Source organism: Chiloscyllium plagiosum, unplaced genomic scaffold (assembly GCF_037043375.1).
Source record: "Chiloscyllium plagiosum isolate Xiang-an unplaced genomic scaffold, Cpla_swu_hap1 HiC_scaffold_1, whole genome shotgun sequence".
Lineage (NCBI taxonomy): Eukaryota > Metazoa > Chordata > Chondrichthyes > Orectolobiformes > Hemiscylliidae > Chiloscyllium > Chiloscyllium plagiosum.
The window spans coordinates 40,871,050-40,898,754 of NW_028270139.1; the positions used below are offsets into that span (position 1 = coordinate 40,871,050).

The 27,705-nt window shown below is 41.0% G+C and overlaps 1 protein-coding gene across 2 annotated transcripts in view; it reads left to right on the forward strand.

Moving 5' to 3' along the window:
• Window positions 1-27,705, forward strand: part of LOC122552553 (placenta-specific gene 8 protein-like) — a 55,764-nt gene that overhangs the window by 1,346 nt on the left and 26,713 nt on the right. The window contains exons 2-5 of one of the 2 annotated variants that reach the window (XM_043695254.2): window positions 4,842-4,987; window positions 7,445-7,569; window positions 11,183-11,312; window positions 12,651-13,155. In XM_043695254.2, the coding sequence (XP_043551189.1) occupies window positions 4,879-4,987; window positions 7,445-7,569; window positions 11,183-11,272 (324 nt within the window). In that variant the 5' untranslated portion in view covers window positions 4,842-4,878 and the 3' untranslated portion in view covers window positions 11,273-11,312; window positions 12,651-13,155. Of the gene's footprint in view, window positions 1-4,841; window positions 4,988-7,444; window positions 7,570-11,182; window positions 11,313-12,650; window positions 13,156-27,705 lie in introns of those variants that run through there. The other variant, XM_087986273.1, reaches the window with a different exon arrangement.

Genomic DNA, 27,705 nt, shown 5'->3' on the forward strand with positions numbered 1-27,705 from the left:
ACCGAAGGATCTGTTTCCTGTACAACGCTATGATCCTATAACTCTTTTATATCATTCACTTTTGGTCCAGATGTATTTACTAAACCACACCTTTCCAAATACATATAAATCCTGTCCCTCAGAATCCCATCCAACAACTTACCCACCACTGATGTTAGGCTCAATGGTCTATAGTTCCCTGGCTTTTCCTTAACACCTTTCTTAAATAGTGGCACCCCGTTAGCCAACCTCCAGTCTTCTAGCACCTCATCAATGTGGCTATTGATGATACAAATATCTCAGCAAGGGGCCCAGGCTTTTTTACCCTAGCTTCTGAAAAATGTCTGAGGTACACCTGATTAGATCCCAGGGATTTATCCACATTTAAGCATTTTAAGATGTCCAGCATCTCTCCCTCGGTATTATGGAGGCTTTTCAAGGTATCGCTATTTATTCCTCCATGTTCTCTAGTTTCCATATCCTTCTCCACAGTAAATACTGATGCGAAATACCTGTTTTGTATCTCATTCATCTCCTGTGGAACAACATGTAAAGTAATCTAATCTAATCTAATCTTTCCACACTGTAAAGTAATCTAATCTAATCTAATCTAATCTAATCTAATCTAATCTAATCTAATCTAATCTAAAATCTAATCTAATCTAAATCTAATCTAATCTAATCTAATCTAAACATATATACAATTGTATTGATCTTCAAGGGGCATGTTCTCTCCCTCGTTACTCTTTTGTCCTGAATGTATTTGTAGAATCCTTTTGGATTCTCCTTAGCCCAATTTGCCAAACCTATCTCATGTCCCCCTTTTGCCCTCCTGATTTCTCCCCTGTACTTACTGTACTTGAGTACATGACAATAAAGCTTTAATCAAATAAATACTGTCTCTGGACTCTCATTATCTCATTTTTAAAGGCTTCCCACTTTTCAACTATCCCTTTACCTCGGAATAGCCTCTCCCAACCAACTTTTGAAAGTTATTGCCCAATACCAGCAACATGGCCCTACTCCAATTTAGAACTTTAACTTTTCCATAACTATTTTAAAACAAATACATTTATGATCACTGGCCCTAAAGTGATCCCCCACTGACACCTCAGTCACTTGCCCTGCCTTATTTCCCAAGAGAAGGTCAGGTTATGCTCCTTATCTAGTAGGTACATCCAATGCCCAGAGGAAATATAGGAACAGGCCATTTAGTGAGTCGATCCTGTTCTGTTCTGGAAATTAGATCATAGTCATCTACCCTACTTTCCCTCTTATGTCTTAATAACTTCTATTAACAGAAAATTGTTATCAAAAGTAAATTTAGTCATTTATTTAACATCAGTTGCAAAGTTCAGAGTTACACTTTTGTTTGTGAGAGCTTTTTCATAATTTCAGTACTTTTTGGGACAATTTCTTACCACTGTTCTAGAGATAACCAGGGGACAGACTATTCTAGGTCTGGTAATGTACAATAAAACAGGATTAATAGGGTTAAAAATTGAGGTTAGAAGTAGAATGGTAAAGTTGGTGTGGCAAATCTTTAAGGATATATTTAATAATTATCAGCAAGAATTCATCCCAATGACAAAGAAAGGCTCTTCACAAAGGATGGATCCTTCATGGTTAAATAAGGAAGGCAAGGTTAGTATTAAATTGAAAGAAACACAGTACAAATCTGCAAAGATCAATGATAGGTCAGAGGATTGGACAGACTTTAAGAGCCAGCAAAGACAATAAAGAAGCAGAAAGCAAAATATGAAATAAAGCTAACTGACAGTATAAAAATAGATAGTAAAAGTTCCTACACACTTTTGAGCAAGATAAAAGTACCTAAAATTATTATTGGTCCTCTTGAGAGTAAATCATGGAAAACAAAGCTCGGACATAGGCCTTTGTGTCCAAGTTAAAAACCTTCCCATTGCCGAGGCTGGCTCTACGTAAATTATATGGCTGGCTGGGTTCCTTTATCTGGAACCATAGGCGGCCCCTCATTAAGCTGAAGAAGCTACAGCTTCCACAGGCAAGGGGAGGATTGGACTTCCCAGATTTTAGGAAATATCAGTTAAGTTCCCTATTAAGTTACATAGCTGATTGGGTCTTCTCTGATCCACAATCAATCTGGTTGAACATCGAGGCCTCTCAAGTAAAATACCCACTTATTAACCTTTTATTTTCAGACAAGAGGAAAATCATTACAGATCACTGCAAACACCCTATAATACTAAACACAATTAAGGCTCGGAATATAATGCGGCAAAATGAGGGTAATTCATATAAAACATCCCCCTATGCACCGATAGTGGGAGCATGGGGATTCCAACCGGGGTTTACAGATGCCACTTTTAAACTCTGGAGATCCAGGGGTATCTCATGTCTAAGGGACCTATTTAAAGATGGGGTCCTGATGTCTTTTGAACAGCTGCGTCAGAAATTCGGATTACCTAATGGAGACCTCTTTCGATACTTCCAAATTTGAGACTATATACAGAAGAAGACTACGTTATTAGATAGTCTTTATAAATCACATAGAGAATGTAGTGTCCTACGACCAGTGGGGGTATCTTCCGTCAGTACTATTTATCATTTACTACATGATGAAGTATCGGGAGATATGGATAATCTGCTTAAAACATGGGATCAGGATCTGGGACTAGAAATCTCCACAGAAACATGGAATGATATTTGGGAAAACGCTAGAAGAATTACTATCTGTAACAGAACCCAGGCTATCCAGCTGAAGATACTTCATAGGGCCCATATAGCACCGGACCGATTGGCAAAATTTAAGGCATCTCCAACATGTCCTAAATGCAAAATAGAGGTGGGCACTCTTGTACATTGCTTATGGACCTGTCATAAGATCCGTAGATATTGGATTAAAGTAGCAAGTACCCTGACAGAAATTTTAGGAACGGAAATTAAAGTGGACCCTGTATCTCTCCTTTTGGGCTTTTCGAACTTTCCCTCCCTGGACACGTACGGGAAGAGACTATTTTCTATTCTCTCTTTCTGTGCAAGGAAAAATATTTTGGTGAACTGGGTGGCTGAGGGCCCCCCTGGACTTTCAAATTGGCACAGATTAATTATGGAATGTATTCCCCTTGACTTCCTTACAAATATGATGCACCGAAAGACCAAATTATTTTATAAAATATGGCAGCCTTTCTTGAATTACATAAATACAAATATTTCGGCTATCCTAACAAGGGCTTTTATTTAATTGAGATTACAAACCTGGCTGGTCCAGGGCCCCTTAGGAGAGGAATCCCGCAAGAATACGGGTTTTATTACATTTGATGTTAACACATTCCGAGCATGTAAGAGACTTAAATATACACTCTGGTTAGTTGTAGGTTAGATTAGTAGATAGTTGAGTTTTGTTTTTTTTTCCTTTTTCGGTAGTTTTTTTTGTTAAATTTTGGCTATTGTATATTTGATTTAATTGTATATCAATGTTTGTATTTGAGAGTTTTGTTTATTTTTGTAAACTTGTAAAAATGTTAAATCTCTAATAAAAATAGCTATATAAAAAAACCTTCCCAGAAATAATTGAAAATCAAGATGTGATTGAGAGGAATAGACATAAAGTATTCACCATCACCTGGGAAAAGATACTCAGAATCTATTGGATCTAAAGTCTGACATGTTGTCAGGAGCAAAGGGACTGTAATCAAGGGTGTTAAAAGAAGTGTGGCATTGGTTATAGTCTTCCAAAATTCCTCAGAATTTGGTAGGAACCCAGTGGATTGAAAAATAACAAATATAACACCTTTATTAAAGAAAGGAAACCAGAAACTAAGTTACCATAAGCCTAACTTCTGTCGTAAGGAGGGCATATATCAGCATCAACGTCATGGACCCAGCCTTCTCTTTGCCTTTTACTCATCAGGGATTCCCAAAACCAAGAAATCCTGGCCTCAGTCTGTTAAAAGTATATATTCCCTTTAAAGTAAGTGCAGCAGATGCCAAAGTCTCATCAACCAACTCACCTCCAGAGAGCAAATTGACCATTCACCCTCTGACTTGTCATGTTTCATTGACTGTTAGTTTTAATTTTGACAGGGAATGGAACCTGATTTTCTTGAATTTCATTTCTTTTTGTTGCTGAAGGTAGTTGTTCTGAAAGGGTTGATGTTAGACATTACTTTGGCATCCATCCAATCAGATACTGTTACACCGTGTTGTGTGGGGAATCGGGGAGTCTAGCTCCAGATCCCGAAAGGGTCAGTCATAATATCTATTGCTATCACGCAAGAAACTTCACCTCATTGTTAAGACGAGTGCCTCCTCTTATCAAGACTCACTGAAGGTTTACACCCTTCCACTTATTAAACAGGCTTTAGGTTCACAAAGAAGTATTGATAGCAGCAGTGTCTCCCAACCACAATTTGTCAGTGATGGCACAGCAATGAATGTAATAGTTAGATTTAATTTTTGCAATGGCATAAATTTCCTGAATCAAGCCAGTACAATGCTCCAACCTCTCCAGCCAAAGGTCCTCTTGGTTCACAATGCCATAGCCTTTTCCCTCCACCACCAAAGTCGGAAAGTATTTTCCAGGTAATTGCTGCAGTTGAGCTTGTGGCTTCACTTGTTAAGTTTGTGACGATTAGCTATTTATTGCCTGGAACTGGAAATCACATCTTCTAGCTGTCTCTAACACGTTGACCTAACAACTGCAGAGTCCCTCAAGTCCAAAGTTCTTTTTTAAGAAGAGTCATGATGATAAACTTGAAATAATTAATGCGTGGGCTGGCAGGTGGTATTTGGTTTTGAAGAATACAAGAAGTCTATAGCTGTGGTCAGAATTCATTGTCGTCGCCCATGTCTCAATAAAAAATACTCTTTATTCTCTCAAGATATTATCCGTTGTGAAACGAAAATCAATAATTCAAAATGGCACAGTTTGGAGGGACTCCAATGGTTATAATGACCCAGCCTGCTGCCGCATCGAAAAGGGAATGGAACTCTGGACTGTTAAGCTGTTGTGATGATGTGGGAATATGTAAGAAAATCTTTATTCGTCTACTGTATAAGGTTTTGGAATCTGTGCTATAGTTATGTTGATATGATCTTTCTGCTCTAGTTAATTTTGTTTGCAATTATAACTGGACACAATAGCTTTAAAGGTCTTATGATGCATCTGAGGTTATAAAACACACAATACAAATGCATTGTTAAATATTATTTTATTTTCCTTTTGCTTTTATTCATGTGACAATGGCTGTTTTGCACACAGAATCACAAAATTGTCACAACACAAAACAAGGTCATTTGGCCAATCATTTCTGAATGATCAATTCACCTTAGTACCATTTGCCCCCTTCTCCCTGTAATTCTACACGTTCTCCTTCTCAGGTAACAGTCTGATTTCCTTGGGCTAACTTCAGTTAAACTGGTCTCCACCACATTCTCAGGCAGTGCATTCCAGATCTTTACCACTCACTGCGTGGAAAATATGTGGCCTCGTGTCACTTCTGCTTCTTTTACTACTTAATTTAAATTTATTCTCTGTCCTTTCAAGAGTGGAAACAATATATAATTCTCTGCTCTGTTTCAGACCTCTCATAGAATCCCTACAGTGTGGAAGCAGACCTCTCCAAAGAGCATCCCACCCATACCCATCCCCTACCCTATCCCTCTATTTCCCCTGGCTAATCCACCTAGCCTGCGCATCCCTAGACCCTATGGGCAGTTTAGCATGGCCAATCCACCTAGCCTGCGTATCTTTGGACATTGGGAGGAAACCAGAGCACCTGGAGGAAACCCACACAGACACAGAGAGAATTTACAAACTCTACACAGACAGTCGCCCAAGGGTGGAATCAAACCCGAGTCCCTGGCACTGTGAGTTAGCAGTGCTAATCTTTCAGATTAGACATTAAGCCAAGGCCTCCCATAAATGATTCCAGGTACAATTTAAATAACAAGCGATTTACCCAAATGTCCTGGTTAATATTTAACCCTCAACAACATAAAAAGTCATCTGATCATTGACTTGTTGCTGTTTGTGAAACCTTGCTGTTTTACATGTTACAAGTCATTACAATACAAAAGCATTAATTGTTCTGGAATGTCCCAAAGTTATGGTATAAGGGTATACTGAATGAAATCTTACCACTTCTACTTCTCGCGACCCCTCCAGAGTTGCCAATATCCAATTGTGGGTGAGCTACAGTTTCCTCCAATCAAATACTGGGAAGACTGAACCAATTCTTTCTGCTCTGATCACAAATCCCATTCCCTAGCCACCTTGTACTGAATTTTTGTCACCATATTCTTGCCATTAATTTTTTTTTAGATATTTTATATCTGTTCAGGGATGTTATGACAGAGGGAAGAGATTTCCTAAAATGAAACAGTGTTTTGTTTTAAGTCACCAATAGTTTAGTCTGTGAGCACAAACTTAAAATTCAGGGTGGAGGGACATCCTATCAACAGAACTCAGCCTTGCAGCAGGATCCACACCATCACCTTAACCTCAGGCCCACTTTTGTTTTAATATGCCAACCAGCAATGTCCACACCCTGTGAATGAATAAAATAAAAACACCAGGGCGGCCCATTGCTAACTCCATAGCATCGTTTGTCTCTGCTTATTCCAAGCTAGAGTCTATGCATAAACCCTTAGCCTTGCTTTCGTTACCTTCCAACTTGACAAATCTAGTGCTTTCCTGGTCAGACTTCCTCCCTCCATTAACTGGAGCTAATTTTAAACTCTACTCAGGGCTCTTAGTCTAACCTGCACCAAGCCTTACTTAATCATTAATGCTATGTTTACTGATTAACTGAATTCTGGTCCTCATGTTCAAATATTTTTATGATCTCTGTCCTCATATTCAAATTCAGTCTTACAATCCTCAAAGAACACTGCAGTGCATTCATTCTGAGCTCCATTTGTGGGCATCCTGCACTTCATTCTCTGCAGGACTGATTATGTCACTATGAAAATCTTTGTGATGCTTTTCCCCATTAAGGTTGTAAAATAAATGCAGTTGTTTGAAAATATTTAATATTACCAGTGTAAAAGAAATCCTACTTGTATTTGAAAGAAACATGCTCATAGTTGTTAAGGAAAGATGCAAACTGTTCAAGACAGGAATTTTACCGAAGTAGGCAAATAGAATTGCTACTGTTGCTTAAGCTGTGCATCTCATTCTGGTAAGACTGTTCTTAGTTGAAAAGCAAACCACTGATAACGTTGGAAATTGGAAATAAGGTTGGGAAGTCCTAGAAATGAACAATGAAGGCTAGACATCTAGCAAGGTTCATGGCCTAAGATTGAATAAAGTTTGTTAAGTATTGTGGACATTTAATAAGCATCAGCAGAAAATGTACCACTGTTGAGTAAGAACTTCCTCAAATTTGTGCTTTGAAGCATGATCTTTATGCATTAACTTCTCTGTTTGCTCGTGAAAATTTGTGATGTATTTCTATTTTATACATCCTCCCATTATTTCTAGGTTGCTGTGGTCTATTCTGTCTACCTTGTTTAGGCTGTCAAGTTGCAGGGAGTATGGGTGAATGTTGTCTCTGCGGTACCTCCATGGCGATGAGAACTCTCGTCAGAACAACATATAACATTTCGGTAAGTAAGTCAGATTTTAAGAACATATGAAAGGGTAAAATATTAAAAATGCCTGCAATATTTTTAAAACAAAAAGTCTATTATGGATTCTACGTTTCCCATTTGATCTCCTGAGGGAAAGTTCTGAACTAATGTTAGAATTATAGAGTCATAGTATAGAGTCATAGAGCTGTACAGCATGGAAACAGACCTATCGGTCCAGCTCGTCCATGCCGACCAGATATCCTAAATAACTCTAGTCCCATTTACCAGCACTTGGCACGTGTCCCTCCAAAATCTTTCTATTCATATACCCATCCAGATGCCATTTAAATGCTGTAATTGTACAAGCCTCCATCGCTTCCTCTGGTCCTCTGACAGCTCATTCCATACTTGCACCACCCTCTGTGTGAAAAGGTTGCCCCTTAGGTCCCTTTTAAATCTTTCCCTTCTCACCCTAAACCTATGCCCTCTAGTTCTGGACTTGCCCAACCCAGGGAAAAGACCTTGGCTATGGACGCTATCCATGCCCCTCATACTTTGATAAGCTGTTATAAGGTCACCCCTCAGCCTTCGATGCTGCAGGGAAAACAGCCCCAGCCTATTCAGCCACTCCCTATAGCTCAAACCCTCCAACCCTGGCATCATTCATATAAAAACATTTTGAACCCTTCCAAATTTCACAATATCCTTCCTATAGCAGGGAGACCCAAATTGCATGCAGTATTCCAAACGTGGCCTAACCAATGTCCTATACAACCTCAACATGACCTCTCAACTCCTATAATCAATGTACTGACAATAAAGGCAAGCATACCCAAATGCAACCTTCACTATCTTGTTTACCTGCATTGATTCCCAGATATAAATAAGCAAATCTCCATTCATGTACCATCATTCATGTACCAATAAATCCCGAATGGCTGAGTTCCAGATACTGTTCTTATCACAGCCTCCCAGTCCTCTATAGGAATAAAACAGGAACCACTTGTTTTATGAAAATTTGATCCTGGTAGTCTTTGCCTATCCCTATCATTAGCGATCTTCTCCTCAACAGACATTTATTGAGATCCTATTTGAAGAAGTGTTCCACAAATATGTTTGTTAGAAGATGATTCTTCATTTTTGCCGCTTCAGCTGGAAAATGTTTCTTATAGTTTTTAGTCTTGGTTGAACTTAGTCATCCCATTTCAAACCTGAGCCCTTTGGCTTTACAATGGCAGAATTATTTAAATAGTCTATTACTTGTGGCTGCACAGGACAATGCTGAGGTCACTGTTGGAATATTGTGTGCAATTCTGGTCTCCTTCCTATCGGAAACTTGAAAAGGTTCAGAAAAGATTTACAAGGATGTTGCCATGGGTTGGAGGATTGGAGCTATAGGGAGAGGCTGAATAGGCTGGAGCTGTTTTCCCTGGAGCATCAGAGGCTGAGGGGTGACCTTATAAAAGCTTATCAAAGTATGAGGGGCATGGATAGAGTAAATAGACAAGGTTTTTTCCCTGGAGTGGGGGAGCCTAGAACTAGGGGGCATAGGTTTAGGGTGAGAGGAAAAGATATAAAAGGGACCTAAGGGGCAACATTTTCACGCAGAGGGTAGTACATGTATCAAATGAGCTGACAGAGAAAGTGGTAGGGGCTGGTACAATTACCACATTTAAAATGCATCTGGATGGGTTATATGAATAGCAGGGTTTAGAGAGATATGGGCCAAGTGCTGGCAAATGGGACAAATTACTTCAGGATATTTGGTCAGCATGGACGAGTTGGACCGAAGGGCTTGTTCCTGTGCTGTACATCTCTATGACTCTGTGACTCTATTTAGGGAGCTCTTCAGCCTTCTAGAAACTTGAACCATGGCCCCTGGTCATCTTTATTTTTCAGTGAAAACCATCTTAGTTCTGCACATTTTTATACAACATTCCAACCTCCCTGTTCTCCTTTGTTGTCCAGCTGAGTCGGTCTGTAATCACATAACTCCACTCTTAATTATTGAATCATAGCCAGAGTACCCCCAGCAACAGCTTCTCTTAAACACGTTATTAGCTCTCGATTTCTCCAAGGATCTGTCCTTGATCCTCCTCTATTCCCAATCAACCATGCTGCCCCTTTGTGTCCATTCTAACATATGTCCAATTCCCCAAATATACATTCAGCTACCCCTCATTACATCTTGTCTCAACCTCTCTGCTGACTCTCCATTATCAGAACCAGTTTGAAAAGGCTGAAATTTCTTCCAGTTAATTCAGTTAGAATGGTTTCAACATGTCAGATTTAATCTCTGTATCAGCTTGGGGTAGTTCTGCCTTACTAGATGTGGCTAGGTGCCCCTAGCTATATGAGGAATTGACACTTTCTATTAGAAGGAGATATCCAAAGGACCCTTGACTAATTAGCAAACATCAGGGTGAACTTGCAACATTAACTCTGTTCCGTAGGTACTATTCAACTCCTCCCTCGTCACTGTGTCAGGCTGAACTACACAGTTCACAAACTTAGCATCCTTTCTGATTATGAATTTTCAACTTCACACACTCCTGTCCTGCCACAAAAACCTTAATTTCTGCCTCCTTAATGATGTGTATTTTATCTCTGCCTTAGCTTATCTGTCACTCTCTGTCTTATCTGGATGTCTTGGCCAGCCTCTCATCTTCCAACTTCAATAACTTTGTCCAAAATCTAATTACCAATACTCTAACTGTTATTTCATCCCATTTACCTATTGCATCACCACTTCAACCCCATGGCCCAGCCCCATTTCCATTGATCTATATGAGCTCTAGGTCTATCAGTGTGTTGATTCCTGGACCGACTCTAATAGTTGGGTATTTCCTTGCTGTGTTAATAATGGGACCATTCCAGAGTATGTACAGCAACTCTGCAGCTAGTACATTCAGTTGCAAACCAAAGTCAACATCCTCTGGGCAAGGCTTTGTTTGTTCCTATGCCTTACTGAAACTTGATATTAATGTTTCCATAAGATTATCTCTTCAGCTCTCGATGCTTTATTATTTTAAAATAATTTTGTCATTTTTGTACAATTCAGTAAAACTAACAAAAGCCAGACGTGATTATTTCAAATAAAAGAGGTTCATCAATATAAGCACCTTAAAGTAAAATTTGTAGAATAGCAGACAGCAGTAACTTGATCATGGCACCTGCTCTTTGCCTTGAAACAAAACTTAAGCAAATAATCCATTGTCAATATTTTTCCAAGCTCATCTGTCCGAGGCTATAATAAATCTTTCATCATTTACAATTCTATAGATTAGCATCTCACAAAATGGCTGCCTGTTCATGTGTTTGCTTTTATAAGAACAGGTATCCATTATGTGGAGAACTTTGCTGTGAGGTAACAAGGTGTTATATAAATGTAGATACTTCTCTTGCATTATAATAAAAGGGTGAATTATTCTATTTTGGGAGTTGTAAAAAGTAACACAGTCAACAAGCCTTCCTCTCAGACCATATAATAATATTGAAGTCTATCACCTATCAAACTGCAAGGCAAGAAGAGGATTGACAACAAAATAGAGATTACAGAAATGTATAAACATAAATAAAAGTAGTTATGCATACCTAGGGAAGTGAGTATGTTAGTGTGTACTTATTATAATTTTTAATTGTTTTGCAGGGATCCCTTTGCAAAGATTTCTGTGCAACCGCATTTTGCCTCCCATGCTCTGTTTGCCAAATTAAAAGAGAAATTAATTATGCAAGATGAGGTTGCTTAGAGTTTTTCTGGATATATTACACATTGTGTGGTAAGTAGAGGGTACCAGTTATAAACTTTCTTCATTTGGTTACTTCAGTGGGAGATATTAATGCATCAGTAATGTCTCTGAGCCAGTAATCTAGAGGCTTGGACTAATGCTGTAGGGGTACGCTTTCAAGTACCACCATGACTGCTGTTGGATTTTCAATTTAGTTGATGAATCTAGAATATTAAAAGTAAAGCTATTCTTCATATGAAACAGTCATCAAATGCTACAAAGACCCACCTGATTTCTTTTGGGGAAGGAAATCTTCCATCCTCACCCTATCTGGATTATTCATGACTTCAGACCCACCGCAACATGGTGGACTCGTAATGGTCCTCCTTAAGTGTAGTGCCCAGAATTAGACACAATACTTGATGTTGAACCAGGTTTTATAATGGCTGGCTGTTGATTTCTTCAGATTGATACTCAATGCCTCTATTTATAAAGCCCAGTATTCCATATGCCTTTTTAACAACTTGCTCAATCCGCTATGCATCTTCAACAATTTAAGCACAAAAATATTGTGCCTCTTAATTCTCTAACAGTATATAAAGGGAATTGTGAAGAGAGGCAAGGAGATGTTGAGTTTTTTTTAGCAACAAACTACTAGCAACATTAGTCTGTGTGATAAAGGGTGCATACAGGTGCTCTTCTGTGATAATGTAGATTATTTCATGAGACCATAGATAAAATCATCAACATGTGAAGTTAGAGTAACAGAGCCAAGTTTGTTTTGCTTATTCTTGCAATGTTTTAGCTTACTAATAGAAAATGCATGTAAAACCCCTTTACTGTAGTGGGCAAACATAGCGTGTGGGTGGCATGGAGGCAGGCAAACTGGGAAGGCCCATGTTCAGTCCTTATTTTATGATATTAGCTGATCCCAGATGGAGCATTACAGTTACCCATCAGGCCTCTGGGCAAAGGAAGTGTTAAATCCTGACTGTGTATGAACTCTGCTAAAATCTGCTTCTCTGTGAACATCAGATAATGACTAGAATGAGCAACTAGACTTTCCTCTATATTGAATGGTTTATTGATACTTGCTGTTTAAGCTGATTTGTGAACATGCAGGTGTGTAATGTGCCACAGACTGCTACCGGAAGCATGAGGCATCAGCAATGACAGTAGAGTTGGAAAAGGAGAGCAACACATTTTTACTGGTTTTGGAAAGTGGAACTGAGTTAGATAATGTACTGTAATGATAATGAATGGTAGAGCAGGCTCAAAGGCCAAATGACTTACTTATGCTAATATAGCGTATGTTATTTTTCTGTGACTTTGTGTACAAAATGTTTTCTCCTGAATTCACATCTTCCACTACTTTTTCTGTCTTTACAGGCAGGTATGACCTTTATTTATCATAATCCATCTGATACAAAATGAAGACTGACAGAAAGTGCAACAGAAGAAAACAAATTGAAAATTAGCAGATTAAATTTCATTTAATTTTTGTGAAGCCATTACCCTGTGATCTGAAGTTTTTTTGCCAGAGTAACACAACACCAGATTGCCAATGATGTTCAAATTGAATGATATACAGATCAAAAGGGGAGATTATTATAACTTTTGGTGAAGTGAGCTGTTCCATCAATGTTATAGAAGGAAACAGACTATCCAAAACCAGAATGATCCAAATTGGAAAAAATTCAAATGGTAGTGAATGTACCCAGAAAAACTCAGACTTCAAATATAGAATTCACCTCTTTGTGGCAGTTTCTAAATCTGCAATTTTCTAGCAATATTTTACATGAATGTTCTAAATCTGAAACTTTAATAAAATGAAGATCTTTTGTTTTTGCTTTTTCATAATTTGTAACAAATAAAAAGGTGATTTTGAACAATTCCGCTGACCTGAACAGTCACATTGACATAACAGGAATGATATCACAACTCCACTGAGGGTCCCATCCCTGGGAGTACCATCTACATACCCATATTCTTTTCCTTCCAGTCTCTTCCTTCCGGGGCACCACACGCACCCATAAAGATTCCCACGGCAATATCATGGCCCTGACTAATTTTACCGACAAGTCAGTGTCAATATAATTTAAAAAGGGCCACCATGTCCTATAAAACTGTTCTATTTTGTGGTGCCCAATATTTGTGAGGTAATCTTGGGGGAGATGCTCCATCACCAACTTACACCACCCCATAAGATCTGGTGGTTTTTCTGACGTCCAGTTCAGTACAATGTTCTTCCTCGCACAATGGGTAAGGATGTTACACAGTCTCTTTCCATGTTCTCCCAGAGTCGGCAAATTTGGCAACCCCAAAAGAAGAATTACTGGATCCATGTTAATTTCAATCCCCAGAATGTCTTTTAACCCCCTTACTATAGCACTCCAATATCTTTGGATCATGCAACATGACCAATAACAATGTGTGGGAGTGCCTATATTAATTTTACATTTGGGACATTCTGGTGACACTCCTCTCTTAAATTTAGCTAGCCTCTCTGGTGCCATATGAGCCCTGTGTAAGTTCTTCAATTGCATAGCCTGTGCTCTGTGACATACTGAAATTTTCCTTACATTCCCCCAGATGTCTTCCCATATCTCCGGTGAAATGTCCTGTCCTAACTCTGGGTTCCACATCTTACAGAGTCCTTCCATATCCCCCAGAGCACTGCCTTTCTGTAAATGATATAAAGTACTAAGTGAAAGAGTACCCATACACCAGAGTACCCTTTTCTCCACATCTGATTTATAACTTTGGGCCAGGAGTGTGGTCTTCCACTGTATATAGTCCCTTATCTGGAAACATCGGAAAAAGTCCTTATTGGAAAATCCATATTTCTGACTTAACTGACTAAATGACCTCAGGACCTCTCCCTCGAATAAATCCCCCAAACATAGAATTCCTTTGTTCTCCTGGAGTCCATTGCCCCAGATTTAAATCCTTGGGCTCCTACCAACAGAGTAAGTGGCGAAGTCTTAGACCAAATGCCCTCGTCTTGCCTCATTATCCTCCAGGCTTTCACCGTATTCAAGATAATTAGACTATTGCATTGCTAGTTCATGGATTTCATCTTGTTCATAAATAATAAATTAATTAGAGGATATCTCAACCATGAGGCTTCAATATCAAGCCGGATTGATTCTGAATTCTCCCGTACCCAGTCACCAACTTATGTTAACAGAGCACTTATTTGGTATTTCTTCAAATCCGGAAGATCCATCCCTCCCTCAGCCTGCTAAAGCTGCAATTTAATTAGAGGACACCTATGGCACCAAATAAAGGACCCTAGCCAACCATTAATCCTCCATAATACTTGTCTCGGTAACAACAGGAGCATTCTCATGGGATATAGCAGTCGGGGAAGGACATTCATCCTAATCAGGACTATTCAGCCCAGCCATGATAACGGTAATCCCTCCCATCCCTGCAAATCCTGTTTTATCCTTTCTAATAATCGTTCAAAGTTAGCCTTATACAGCAGGTGGAAGGAAGGAGTAATAAAAATTCCCAGATACAAAAAAAACCTTTTGGTGACCATCTAAATGGGAATTGCAATCCATTCTTCAAGTTAGGTATCTCCACTATGCCCCCCTACCGGCATAACTACCAAAGGAATTAATTGTTTGGACCAGACGAGGAACAGACTTCTCCGGATTGGCCAAGAATAAAAAGACTTCATCAGCATACAGGGTAATCTTCTGTTGTCCCATTCCCACCTTTGGCACTACTACTTCAGTGTCCCTTCTGATAGTTTTGGCTAACGGTTCATAGCCAAAGGTAAACAGCAATGTTGGTAAAGGGCACCCCTGTCGACTACCTCTTCTAATATTAAAATTATTTGACTTAATACCATTTGTAATAACTGCCGCCTTAGGATCCTTATACAGACTGCTACCCATCTGGCAAAGGATCCCCCCAAACCAAAACGGTCGAGAACCTCAAACAGATACGGCCATTCTATCTGATCAAAGGCTTCTTCTGCCTCTAAGGAGACCACCAACCCCGGAATCAATCTTTGTTGACATACCTGAACTGTATTTAGTACTCTCCTAATATTGCTAGAGGAACTGCAGCCCTGAACAAAACCTGTTTGGTCTTCTTTTATAATAGGGGTCAAAACCTTTTCCAACCTCAGAGCCAACATCTTTGATAAAATTTTCAAATCTACATTCAGTAGCGCGATTGGTCTATACAATGTACATTCTTCGGGGTCCTTCCTTTTCTTTAAAATAAGGGAGATATTAGCTTCCCAAAGAGTGGGCGACAGACAATCCTGTATATAAGAATATTTGTACATCCCCAGAAGTAGCTCCATTAATATGTTTATGAATTCCTTAGAGAATTCAGTTGGGAATCCATCTGGCCTCGGTACTTTGCTACCTTAGAGATGCCTCATTGCTTCCTGCACTTACTGCACTGTTAGAAGCACATTCAAAAGAGAAGCCTGCTCCTTACTCACATTGGAGAGGTCCACATTTTCAAAGAAGGACTGCATTCTCATTGTACTACGTTCGCCCCCCCTTCGACCAATATAACTCTTCAATATATTCCCTAAACTTAGCATTGATCTTCTTCAATTCATGGATAATCGTACTAGCCTTCTCCCTAACAGAGATGATAGATTGGCAGGCTTTTTACCTCCAGTTAAATAAGCCAGATATTTACCAGGCTTATCTCCAAATTCAACCAGTCTTTGTTTGGCAAGAGACCTCTTTTTTTAGCCACTGTTGTGAAGTCTCTGCAATGAAGGTCCTGAGTTGGGATGGGAGGGGAGGGGGCATTATTGCAGACATTGGTTTGGGTTTTTTTTTTCAAATTACCCCCCTTTCTATTTCCCCTCCCCCTTTTCCTCTTCCCTTTTTTTGTGATTATTGGTTTACATGTATGGGTTTGTCGTAAATTTGTAAAATTGGAACTATTTTATGTAATAGTTAGCCGGGTAACATCCCAACTCAGAACCTTCATTGCAGAGACTTCACAAAGGCCTTCGCCTTTTCAGTGGAGTCCAAGTTATATACCGTACCCCCGTGGGTGAAACGCAACACGGGCAGGTACCTCATGGAGTGTTGGATGTTTAAGTACCTTAATTCTTTTTTAACATCATCAAATGTCCTTCTCCTCTTGAGCAGGGCTCCTGAAAAATCTTGAAAAAACATTTTCTTTGAACCTTTATACAGCTTGTGAGTTCCTTCCCAATCTTCTTGCTGTTTCCATTATTAACTGTTTTTCTTTATAATACAAGAGCTACTCTAGGACCACATGGGGGGCGCTGTTCCAGCCTGGACCAGTATGTTGTGATCCGGTGGGCCTGCCCCACACTTACCAGATCCGACTCCAACTCTAACTCCTGGAACTTCAGGTCCCATCCCTGCAGGAAGCCAATGAGGTTTTTGCCTTCTTCACATTCTGAGAGCCCACGATCCGTAATTTGTTTCTTCTATTTTATTCTCTAGATCATCAATTTGATCCTGAAGGACCCGAACCCAGTCTTGCAGCATCTCCGATGCCACGTCCCTTTCCTCCACTGCCTCCAGTCTTCGTTCCAAAAGCTGGATTTCCTGCTCATTCTTTTTTAGCATGGCAGGCAGTGGCTCCACTGCTGCTTGAATCCACTCTCGGAGTTTAGCAAACTCCAAGAGTAAGTACTGCTGTCCTGCTGGATCCAGAGGGGTCGTCTCAGGAAGCTGAGTACTGGCTGTAGGCACCCCCGGTGCAGGAGGGGAGTGCCTTGTCTGCTGTTGTCATTTAGACCCCTTTCCTTTACCGGTCTTCATCCTGGCCTTGAAGGTGTCTCAGGTGATTTCAGCAGCTCCAAATAAACATTAATTTTAAATTAATACCTTTTTCTCCTTGGAGTGGTTGAAAAGGGGCAGTAAAGAATTCCTGAAGAAGGGCCTGTGCCCGAAACGTCGAATCTCCTGTTCCCTGGATGCTGCCTGACCTGCTGTGCTGTTCCAGCAATAAAGTTTCAACTTTGATCTCCAGCATCTGCAGACCTCACTTTCTCCCAGTAAAGGTCACCTTGCCTGGGGATATGGCACAGAGCCCAGCACAGCAGATCACTCAGACTGCCGCCATCTTGGATCTCCCTCACATCATCTTTAAATATACAACAAACCAAGCAAAGAGGTGTATTTGGTAAATTATACGATTTGGTTAATGGTAACTCCCAGGATGTAGATCGTGGGGAATTCAATGATGGCCATGCTATAGAATGTTAAGTGGTGATAGTTAGATTTTCTCTGGTTGGAGATAGTGTTGTGAGAAGTGTCTTTAAGAAGGTTTTGTTCTGTCATTTCTTTTTGAAAGCAAGTTTTGTAACCTGGAGCCAAGGGGTCTGCCCTGACCCGATCTAGCTTTGGTTTGTTGTAAAAGTTGGAACAATAGAAGCAGCTTGAAGAAGTGGAGTCAAACTTCCCTAGAATCAGGATTTTAGTTGTAGCTTTCAGCAGTTGCTGGGTTTTGAAGCTAGATGTGGAAGCTGTTATTTCTCTCTCTGTTATAGCTAAACGTCGGGGGTTCTCTTCCTGCTGCTAGAATTGCATGTGAGACAATCTATTTTACTGAATTTGCCTTTGTCTAAGGTGTGTTATGTTACTACATTGGAACAGTGGCTGTTTGGTAGTTAAATAATATTGTTCAGTAAAGTCTTCCAATAGAGTTATTACAATTCTTTCTTTTGTTTCTATTTCAACGATAGTATAAGAAGAAAGTGTGTTTTACTTCAAGCCTGGTACTTTGACAATCAAATCACATCTAGAACACAACACTTTACACTTGCCTTTTAAAATAAGGAAAAGTTGAGGTCTATGCTGTCTTCTTAATATATTATATATTTTGAAGGGGTTTGGTCTGGTCCATATCAATAGTCACTGTCTGGCAATTGTGTGGCTGAATGTTACTTGCCACGTGTCAATCCAAGACTACGTATTGTCCAGGTTTTGCTGCACTGGGGCATGGACTGCTTCATTATCTGAGGAGTTACAAGTGCTGCTGAACATTGTACAATCATCAGCGAATATCCCCATTTCTAACTTTACTGTAAAAAGGTCAGTGATGAATTAGCAGAAGATGGTTAGGTCTGGGACACTTACCAGAGGAACTCCTATAGAGATGTCCTGAAGCTGAGATGGCTGATACAACATTTACATCGATTTATGAATAAAGGTAATGAGTAACCACTCATCAGGAAATTGATTTTAATTAACCAGAAACCACTTTACACAACCATTTCTTTCTTATATTGTCAAATTTAAGAAATATATATATTACAAAGAGCAGAACAGTGGCTCAGTGTTTAGCGCTGCTGCGCTAGCGACCCAGGTTCGATTCCAGCCTTGGGCGATTGCCTGTGTGCAATTTGCACATCTCCCCGTGTGTGTGGGTTTCCTCCGGGTGCTCCAGTTTCCTCCCACAGCCCAAAGATGTGCAGGTCAGGTGAATTGGCCAAGCTAAATTGCCCATAGTGTTCAGGTGTGCGTAGGTTAAGTGAGGAGAAAGTGAGGTCTGCAGATGCTGGAGATCAGAACTGGAAATGTGTTGCTGGAAAAGCGCAGCAGGTCAGGCAGCATCCAGGGAACAGGAGAATCGACGTTTCAGGCATAAGCCCTTCTTCAGGAATGGGGAAAGTTTGTCCAGCAGGCTAAGATAAAAGGTAGGGAGGAGGGACTTGGGAGAGGGGCGTCGGAAATGTGATAGGTGGAAAGAGGTCAAGGTGAGGGTGATAGGTCAGACTGGGGTGGGGGCAGAGAGGTCGGGAAGAAGATCTCAGGTTAGGAAGGCGGTGCTGAATTTGATGGATTTGACTGAGACAGGGTGGGGGGAGGGGAAATGAGGAAACTGGTGAAATCCGAGTTCATCCCTTGTGGTTGGAGGGTTCCTAGCCGGAAGATGAGGCGTTCTTCCTCCAACCGTCGTTTTGTTGTGGTCTGACGATGGAGGAGTCCAAAGACCTGCATATCCTTGGTGGAGTGGGAGGGGGAATTGAAATGTTGAGGTACAGGGTGGTTGGGTTGGTTGGTCCGGGTGTCCCAGAGGTGTTCTCTGAAACGCTCCGCAAGTAGCCGGCCTGTCTCCCCAATATAGAGGAGGCCACATCGGGTGCAGAGGATGCAATAGATGATATGTGTGGAGGTGCAGGTGAATCTGTGGCGGATATGGAAGTTTCCTTTGGGGCTTTGGAGGGAGGTGAGGGGGGAGGTGTGGGCGCAAGTCTTGCACCTCCTGCGGTTGCAGGGGAAGGTGCCGGGAGTGGAGGTTGGGTTGGTGGGGGGTGTGGATCTGACGAGGGAGTCACGGAGGGAGTGGTCTTTACGGAATGCTGATAGGGGAGGGGAGGGAAATATATCCTTGGTGGTGGGGTCCGTTTGGAGGTAGCGGAAATGACGGCGGATGATGCGCTGTACATAGAGATTGGTGGGGTGGTAGGTGAGGACCAGTGGGGTTCTGTCCTGGTGGCGGTTGGAGGGGCGGGGTTCAAGGGCGGAGGAGCGGGAAGTGGAAGAGTTGCGGTGGAGGGCATCGTCGACCACGTCGGGGGGGAAATTGCGGTCCTTGAAGAAGGAGGCCATCTGGGTTGTGCGTTTTTGGAACTGGTCCTCCTGGGAGCAGATGCGGCAGAGTCGAAGGAATTGGGAGAATGGGATGGCGTTTTTACAGGGGGCAGGATGGGAGGAGGTGTAGTCCAGGTAGCTGTGGGAGTCGGTCGGTTTGTAGTAGATGTCCGTGTTGATTCGGTCGCCTGAGATGGAAATAGAAAGGTCGAGGAAGGGGAGGGAGGAATCTGAGACTGTCCAGGTGAATTTGAGGTCGGGGTGCAAGGTGTTGGTGAAATGGATGAACTGTTCAACTTCCTCGTGGGAGCACGAGGCGGCGCCGATACAGTCATCGATGTAGCGGAGGAAAAGGTGGGGGGTGGGGCCAGTGTAGTTGCGGAAGATGGATTGTTCCACATATCCTACGAAGAGGCAGGCATAGCTGGGGCCCATGCGGGTGCCCATGGCTACTCCTTTCGTTTGGAGGAAGTGGGAGGATTGGAAGGAGAAGTTGTTCAGGGTGAGGACCAGTTCAGTCAGTCGAAGGAGGGTGTCAGTGGAAGGGTACTGGTCGGTACGGCGGGAAAGAAAGAAGCGGAGGGCTTTGAGTCCTTCGTGATGGGGGATGGAGGTGTACAGGGACTGGATGTCCATGGTGAAAATAAGGCGTTGGGGACCAGGGAAGCGAACATTATGGAGCAGGTGGAGGGCATGGGTGGTGTCCCGAACGTAGGTGGGGAGTTCTTGGACTAAGGGGGACAGGAAGTTTAGTCAGGGATAACTGTAGAGTAATGGGGTGTGGGTTTGGGTGGGATACTCTTCGGCAGGTTGGTGTGGATTTGTTGGGCAGAAGAGCCTGTTTGCATACTGGAGGGATTCTGTTCTATAAAAGAAAGGTTTTCTGAAGTGCCTATTGTGCCTCTGTACCTATTTAACAACATGTTTTGAGCTTGCAAATGAATGAATCAGCAGAAACTAGTCAATGTGGTAAATTCAATCTGTTGGCATTCAAACTAGTATTTAAACTTATAGAAACAATCGCAGTATTGCCATAGATGTAATTTGTGCTTGAAATTCTTCAAACATTTGCATTGGTTTGACAAATTTCAATTGTACAAAAAAAACACAAGAAATTCCAATCCTATAGGTTTTAGAGACACAAGAGACTAGACTGGAACAATGAATCTGAACAATGAATCAGAATTGATCAACAATCTGATTGTAAGGAAGCACCTTACAAATAGTAACTAATAATATTGTAAGTTTGAGAATGTGGAGAGAGTGTCGCGACGGAAGATTTTAAATTAAGTATAGTAAAATTTGAACATATGAGAAATGAATTGAACAGAACTTTACACAGAGGGCGGTAGGTGTTTGGAAAGCGTTGCAAGCAGAGGTGGTAGAGGCAAACATGGTAGATTCATTTAAGATGCTTCTGGACAGATGCATGAATAGGTGGGGAGCAGAGGGATACAGATGCTAAGGAATAGGGCGACAGGTTTAGACAGTAGATTGTGATCGACTCAGGCTTGGAGGGCCGAAGGGCCTGTTCCTGGGCTGTAAATTTTCTTTGTTAATATCTGTTAACAAACATTGTTGAAATCTTAGACGGTATCTTGATACCGATGATGACTATCTTCCACTCCACTCCTTAGTCCCAAGGTGATTAAACAGTCTAATATTGGATTCACACAGCCTGTACGGGTTGGCAGCTGGTGCTTGGAAGAGGTGGCCTGGTGGGATTAGAGTGGGATTCTGGTGAGGACAGGGTGTTGAAGGCTATAGAGATACTCAATGCATTCCAATGATCTTTCAAAATTCTATACATTCTGGAATGACTCCTGCAGATTGAAAGCTAGCAAATAGCACTCCACTGTCTAAGGGGGTGAAAGAGAAATTGAGAAATTAAGATCAGTTGGCGTAATGTCAGTAATAGGGAATATCCTAGAATCTATTATAAAGGAAGAGCTAATCGGATAATTTGGTAATAATGATCTGATTAGGTATAGTCAACATAGTTTGGAAGTTGTGTTTCAAAATCTTGTTTGGGCTTTTTCAGGATCTTACTAACAAAATTGAGAAAGAGGAGTCAATGGTTGTAGTATACTTGGATTTTCAGTAGACTTTTGATTAAGTCCCTCCCTGAAGGTCAGTTAGCAAAATTAAACCTGAGTAGACTTGATGGGGTGAATGGCTTACTTCAGCTTTTATGTCTGATAATCTTAAAACACACAAGATAGGAGGTAATGTTCTAGAATTAATAAATAATTGGCTGCCAAGCACAAAACAGTGTTGAAAATGGGTCATTCTCTCATTAGCAAGCCAAGACGAGTGGGGTAACCTCAGAATCAGGACTGGGGCTCCAGCTGGTCACAGTATCTATCAACGATTTGCAGATGATACAAAGGTAAGTCTAATATCCAGGTGCAGCAAACTATTAGGAATGCTAGCCTTTATCACAAGAGGTTTTGAGTAAAGGAGAAATGAAGTCTTTTTACAGTTGAATAGAAGCTTGGTTAGACTGCACCTAGGATAGAGCAGTTTTGGTCTCTTTACCTCAGTAAAGATATTACTGCCATGGAGAGTACAAGAAAAGTTTACCAGACTTGTTCCCGGGAAACACGGACTGGCCTGTGAAGCGAGATTGGGCAAACTAGCCCTGTATTCTCGAGTGTTCCGATAAGTGAGAAGGTTTTTCATTGAAATGTACAAATTACTTCAAGCTCTACTTGGAGTAGATGCTGGTAACATGTTTCCTCAGTTTGGGGAGTGTAGAACCAGAAAGCAGGTTAACATTTAGGACTGGGATGAGCTGTTGGAGGGTTGTGATTCCTTTGAATTTGTTTCACATTAAACATTTTTTGAACTTTGCCACATGGTGTAATTTGACTTGTGTTATCAGCACTTTATTATTGCTGCCAATTCAATTTCTAACAGATAGTCATATCTTTTGATATTTAGCAGGTAAATGATCAATACAGGCAGGCAAAGATGCAGGAGAATGCACTGTAACGAGCTACTGATAGCTGCACACTTTGCTTAGCTTTCCTCTGCATTATACATGTCTGGGGTTTAAATGACTCACATTATGGGACTTAGGAAAACACCCAGAATGTCAACTCAATTCAACTAATTGTAGAAAGGGTACAGATTACACGATTTATGACAAAGCTGTGCAAACAATTTCACAACATCAGTCGGTCATATGGAACAGGAAAGTAGAAGAAGAAATGAACAGGTTTTAATATCCAGTGTAAGCAATAATATTGTGGTAAAGGTCATTTTGGATGATTCATAATCAATAGGACCTATAAGAAATCATAATTAGTGATACATACACCTGTATAGGTACTAAAAGGAAAGGGCATTGGAAGCACTGGTCGCAAATGGAGTAAGTCACCAACTGATTTATGCTTCCCAGAGTATTTAGTTATGGAACTGGTTGAACCATACTAACTATGCAATGACTTGTGTAATGGGGGTACTGCTTTCCAAGTATCTCCTGAGGAGTTATCAGCAAATGGATAGTTACATGTCCAATGGAAGTCCTCACTGCATGAACCAAGGGCAACAGTGTGCGTGAGTTGTGATGGTTGTTCAAGTGGTAGATAAAGGAATGAACAGTGAAGTTATTGTGTTATGTTTAAAATTATTACATTAACACGTAGTAGTATGCCATTTGTCTGCGCTGCCACCATGTTTGTTTACAACTGGACAGAAACATTTCAATACCATCTCAGAGGATTAGGTGAGTGCCAGAGTGCCAGGTCAGCAAAACTGGAAATGTTAACAGGAACATACTGGATATATCCACGGAGCAACAAACGTACCACAATAGTATCAATATCAATAGTACACAATTAGCCCCTCCCGTCTCAACAGTATTGCTGGGAGTAGGGAATTGGGTAGTGCAAATAATTGACTCACCTCCTGCAGCTTTCAGACCAGGATCACAAGATGGAGTAGCAATAGTAAAAAATGATAAATCTTTGTATGATAATGTACACCACAAACTGGTACCTGTTGCTCTAGACATCTCCAATAATAACATGTCTGAGTGGTGTACAATTCAAACTTGAGCATTGTATAAGCTTTGGCAAGACAAATTATATCATTGGGTGGCTTGCTTTAATACTGGACCCTTGTCAATGGCTGTATCCTCAATTCAGGGAAAAGACAATCTGGTCAATGATGTCGCGTACATTCAATCTTTGGAAATGGTGGACAAAAAGGTTCACACCTTTAAGTTCAAAATTTAAGAGAATCTTGGAAAAGATTCAGGACAGACAGCTCAGCATAGACCAAACCTGACATAGTTTGGCCACACAATAATAGATTGTTATGCCTGAATTATTCATAAATTGATCAAGGTACCAGGAAAATATCTCAAACAGTGATGCTAGAAATGATTTTTCCATTATCTATTGCTCATGGATACAGGAAAAACCTGAGACTCATTCATAAAGGTGAGACACTACATTGGATAACTAAGGATCACTTATTTAATTTGTCACAGCACAGGGAGCATAGCCCACACAGCTGTCAGCCTGAGAGTGTATGTAAAACCGATGCAGAAGGTGCTGTACTGATTAAAATGTTAATCAACATTGTTTTATCAATATAGGAACAATTCATCAATCCTGTCCTATAATCAGCCATGCAGTATCCTTGTACCTACAGGTACCAGCCAGGGTGGGAAAGGAAGAACTGGTCAAAATGTACAGGAGCAGCATTGTGAAAAACCTGACAGAATATTTGATCCAGTTCTTCTATACAATCCCACCACTGCATGAACACTTAAAGGGATTTGAGATGATGCTCAATGAGAACAGAGAACTTCAGACACCTTGCAGTAACAAGCTAAAGGATTGGCTGACGCTGTTGAAAAAATAAATGCCACGGTCCGAAGGAATTGGAAATCAAGAGGACAGATACACCCATGGACATCAATCAAATCCCATCTTTGGATTTTGCCCAGCAGGTATTGGCTGCATACCGAGCCTACTTGGTTCACAGCATCAGAAGGACATACAAGAATTGGCAAGGTGTCTGGGAGGCCCATATTGCTGGACTAAACTGTGCAGATACTGTATAACTAAGTACCTTTACAAGACTCAGCTTAATACTTGGCCAGTATCCATGGATGGCAGAGCACAAAGAGAAAAGTATCAGCACAAAGTTAGCTACCTTGGGTTGGGCCAAAGTTCAAAAGTGGGGAGGTGGCAGGGTTGAATCGGTTTCAGTTAATTAAGGGTTAAATTTGCAGTCATAATGTAAAAGCTAATGCAAACAACAGATGTGCAAAGGCAGGCTAGGAGTGCAGGAGCTGCACTATGTGACAATGCTGTTCCTTTAACAAGGTTATGTTGTCCTGGGTTTTGTTTTGAGAGGGGTCGTAATTGCAAAGGTTCTGATGTGTCTGGTTTCTATGGGTATTAGGGCCAATTTGATTATAGCTAACAGATGCTGCCTCAGGAACAAAGCTTTCAAGTCTTTTAAAAAAAACACGTACAATGAAAGGAGGGTGGCCTGTTCTCCCAGCTCAGTTTATTTCTGGTTTGTTTTGGTCTTAGCAGTCTGGCTGTTTTGCAGCTGCTGGTCATGTTTTAGCTGGGAACCCAGAGAAGCTGCTGGACCCAAAGAAATAGCTCCATGCTGATCCTCTCTCTCTCTCTCTCTCTCTCTGACATCCCTCCTTTGAGAATCTGTGCTTGATTTTACCTTTTTTCTTGCCAAGGGGATGTTTATGGGGATGTTGCAAGTATTTGGAACAGCATCATTAGATTTCAATAGAGTTGATTGGGTTTTCAAATAGTTATGTTATTCTCAATTCAATTTTCTTTTATTCATGTATAAATAAATGCTCTTTTGTTTAAAACTGGGCGGTTTGACCAGCTGCATCCCTCCTGGAATATCTGCATTACACCTGCTTAAAACATCTAGAAAAGTTAGGGTCTGGGCTACTTTCTTGATATGTTTTGAGGGGGTCTGGCCTGGTCCATAACAGCTTGGGGGGTCTTTTTGAGATTTGTTCTTTACTTCCAAATGTGGATTAAGGTTGCTGGACTTGAAGGCAGCGAGTGGTAGGTATTTTGTTCTGGGAGTTGATTTCAGTTGGTTTAAACAGTGCTTGGGACAGCAATGGCTCTTTCAGTCACTTTGAGTTTTCTGGAAGTGGAAAAAGCGATGTTGGGCACTTTACAAAAGGTGAACAAAGAAAAGCTGCTGGAATTGACAGACAAGCTGGAGTTGGAGCTGCCTTCTCCTGTGAGGAAAGGAGAGATAATCACAGCATAACTCAGCATTTAGATGTGTTGGAAATGTCATCTGAATCTTTAGAAATGGCTCTTAACATTGGTCAAGAGGTTCTAGGGTTTGAAGATGCTTCCCAAATTTGCTAAGAAAGTTTAGAAAGACAGAAGAAGGATATTGGCAGAGGTGGGTACTGCAGATGCTGGAGATTAGAGTCAAGATTAGAGTGGTGCTGGAAAAGCACAGCAAGTCAGGCAGCATCCAAGGAGCAGGAAAATCGACGTTTTGGGCAAAAGCCTTTCATCAGGAATGAAGCGCCTGCTGTGCTTTTCCAGCACCACTCTAATCTTGAGAGGAAGGGTATACTTTTAGAATTAGCAAACACATTAGAATTGGGTTTAACCAGGGACAAAATGAAATCTGAAATTGTAATGGAGTTGGTCAAGCGCTTGGGTATATCAGAGAAACAAAATTGCAGTGACTTAGAAAAACTTAAATTGCATATGAGGCAACAGGAGTTAGAAGGTAAGGGGGGGGGGGGGGGGGGTAAAAAGAACCGTGTTAGAAGATAAAGAAAGGTTTTTAGCTGAACAAAAAAAGGAGAGGAAGGCCTTAGCAGAAGAAAGGGAAAAGAGAGAAAGAGAGAGGGAAGAGACAGAAAAGGAGAGAAAGGAAAGAAGAGGAAGAGCGTGTTTAAACTTCAGAAGTTGGCACTTTTACAGGAAAGGCAGCTTAAAAGGATGGAGATGAAGGCTGGAGGTTAGCTTAGTGAGGTAGTGAGAACTCGTGGAAAAGCAGAGAGTTAAAATGGCATGATTAGCAGCTGAAATGGTTGGTGATTATGAGTTGATTCATAAATCAAAGTTTGGGCTTCCAACATTAATTTCAATCCATGAGGAATAGAAATTGAGGAAAAGAGAAATCCTCACATGGAAAGAGAAAGGTAGATCTCAGTGAAGATCATAAGGATAGCTGACCACAGGCTAAAAAGGAAACCCTTGAGGGGAAAAAGAAGTTAAAAAGTGCCGGTGTTTTCATTGCAATAAAGTAGGCCACATGAAATCACGGTGTTGGTGGGTTAGAAAAAGCACTGCTCCTTGGATGCTGCATGACCGGCTGTGCTGTTCCAACGCCACACTTTTTTGTCTCTGATCTCCAATATCGGCAGTCCTCACTTTCTCCTAGAAAAAGCACTGGGAAGCCAGATATAGGAAGAAAGGATAAGCCAGTGAACGTTGGGGTTGGAGTGGTTAAAAAAGCACAGTGGAGGCTAAAAGGCTGTACCAGAATGTACAACCTGGTCAGAGTTTGGTTAAGGAGGAAGTGTCAGATCTTCTCAAACCATATTCCTGCGAAGGTAAAGTTTACTCGCATAGGTCAGGAGCAGCAGGTAAAGAGGTTACAATATCAAGAGATACAGGATCCTCTCAATCTTTGATGTTGAAAGATAAGGAGATATGTACCTTTGAAGGACTGTTGCCAGAAAAAGTGCTAGTAAATTCATAGTGCTAGGAATTCATAGTGAGACAAGAAGTGCTCAATTATGTAGAGTGAGGTTAAAGTGTCCACTGAGGAGTGGAGAAGTCGCCGTGGGAGTACTGGACAAACTCTAAACTCCAGGGATACAATTTGTCCTTGCTAATAGTATA